General features: G+C 48.0%; 1 protein-coding gene across 1 annotated transcript; it reads left to right on the top strand.

Annotated features, from left to right (window-relative positions):
• The first annotated feature begins 611 nt into the window (after positions 1-611).
• On the top strand, positions 612-1601 carry OR10S1 (olfactory receptor family 10 subfamily S member 1). The gene has a single exon (XM_001501673.4). The coding sequence runs from the start codon at positions 633-635 to the stop codon at positions 1599-1601; it is 969 nt and encodes a 322-aa protein (XP_001501723.4). The 5' UTR covers positions 612-632.
• The last annotated feature ends 280 nt before the right edge of the window (positions 1602-1881 follow it).

Here is a 1881-nt window from a genome sequence, read left to right as displayed (position 1 = left end):
GAAGAGCATGAAATGTACTGAACAATTTGTCCTGATAATTATTCAATCAGTTCTCTAAGGCTTCATTGTCACACACTTGAGAGTTGACTGAAATTCCAAAGAATTCCCTCTGGGTGAGGAGTGGATGGAACTGCTGTGTCTCTGGCTGACGTAAAAACTCTGGGCAAATCTCCCGAAAAGATGAGATGAAACTCCCTGGTGACACACAACAATAAGAATCTGCTTATCACATCTGCAGTATGGCAGAGTAAATCAGGAGAGCAGTGGCATCAGAGTTCTGAAATATTTGCAAAAACCGTATGCTCCATGAGAGTAAGATTTATAACCATATTTATACTGCCATTATTTAGGGAGTACATTTCTAAAAATAATTCTTACAGTCCTTTATATGCCTCAAATCAGTTGTAGATCCCATACAGAAAGATTCATTTTGAAAGTGCAGCAAGAAAAATATTAGAACAGGTCAAAAGAGTGAATGGAACCTGTGTATCTTTTTCTCATTTATGGGGCAAGACCAAGAAGGCATAGCCCAATGGCTAATGACATTCCAGGAAAGGAGAATGGCTATTTATCAGTCTGTTGACGTCAGTTTTGTTGCAAAGGGGATAAGTAACCACTCTGTGTGTGAGAGGATGACCATGGAGACAGAAGACCCCAACCAGACTGTGGTGAGCCACTTCTTCCTGGAGGGTCTGATGTACACAGCTGAACATCCTAGCCTCTTCTTTCTCCTCTTCCTCCTCATCTATAGTATCACCTTGACCGGAAATCTCCTCATTCTCATAACTGTGGGCTCTGACACCCACCTCTGCTCCCCTATGTACCACTTCCTGGGGCACCTCTCATTCCTGGATGCATGCTTGTCTACAGTGACAGTGCCCAAGGTCATGGCAGGCCTCCTGACTCTGGATGGGAAGGTGATTTCCTTTGAGGGCTGTGCTGTACAACTTTACTGCTTCCACTTCCTGGCCAGCACTGAGTGCTTCCTGTACACTGTCATGGCCTATGACCGCTACCTGGCTATCTGTCAACCCCTACACTACCCAGTTGTCATGAACAGGCACATGTACTCAGGGCTTGCTGGGATTACTTGGGCCATAGGTGCTGTGCACTCTGCAGTCCATACCTCCCTCACCTTCTGCCTGCACTACTGTGGGCCTCACCACATTGCCTACTTCTTCTGTGACATCCCCCCTGTGCTGAAGCTGGCCTGTGCAGACACTACAGTTAATGAGCTTGTCATGCTTGCCAACATTGGCATTGTGGCTGCAGGTTGTCTAATTCTCATTGTTACATCCTATGTCTTCATCGTGGCAGCAGTGTTGCGGATCCGCACAACCAAGGGCCGGCAGCGTGCCTTCTCCACTTGTACCTCCCACCTCACAGTGGTGCTCCTGTACTACATGCCACCTGTCTGTATCTACCTGCAACCTCGCTCCAGTGGGGCAGGAGCTGGGGCCCCTGCTGTCTTCTACACAATAGTCACTCCCATGCTCAACCCTTTCATTTACACTCTGCGGAACAAGGAAGTGAAGCGGGCTCTACAAAGACTTCTGTGCAAAGGCTCCCAAGAGACTCCAGAAGGTAGTCCACCCCCCTAATCTGTGTGTGACTTAATTTGCCTGCCAGGAAATCGGCTATTCCCGTATTAAAATGGAGAGAGGTGGGGCTGGCTGATGGTATAGTGGTTAAATTCACATGCTCAGCTTTGGCGGCCTGGCCCCAGGTTGTGGGCCAGATCCCAGCACAAACCTACACACCTCTCATCAAGCCATGCTGCGGCTGTGTCCCACATCCAAAGTAGAGGAAGAGTGGCACAGATGTCAGCTCAGCAACAGTCTTCTTCAAGCAAAAAGAGGAAGATTGGAAACAGATGTTAGC

Source organism: Equus caballus, chromosome 7 (assembly GCF_041296265.1).
Source record: "Equus caballus isolate H_3958 breed thoroughbred chromosome 7, TB-T2T, whole genome shotgun sequence".
Lineage (NCBI taxonomy): Eukaryota > Metazoa > Chordata > Mammalia > Perissodactyla > Equidae > Equus > Equus caballus.
Note: the sequence above shows the minus strand (reverse complement) of the source record. Positions and strands in the feature narration are given on the sequence as shown.

Excerpts from the sequence above, each read along its gene's own strand:
- OR10S1 (XM_001501673.4), top strand. The coding sequence starts at position 633 with ATGACCATGGAGACAGAAGACCCCAACCAGACTGTGGTGAGCCACTTC.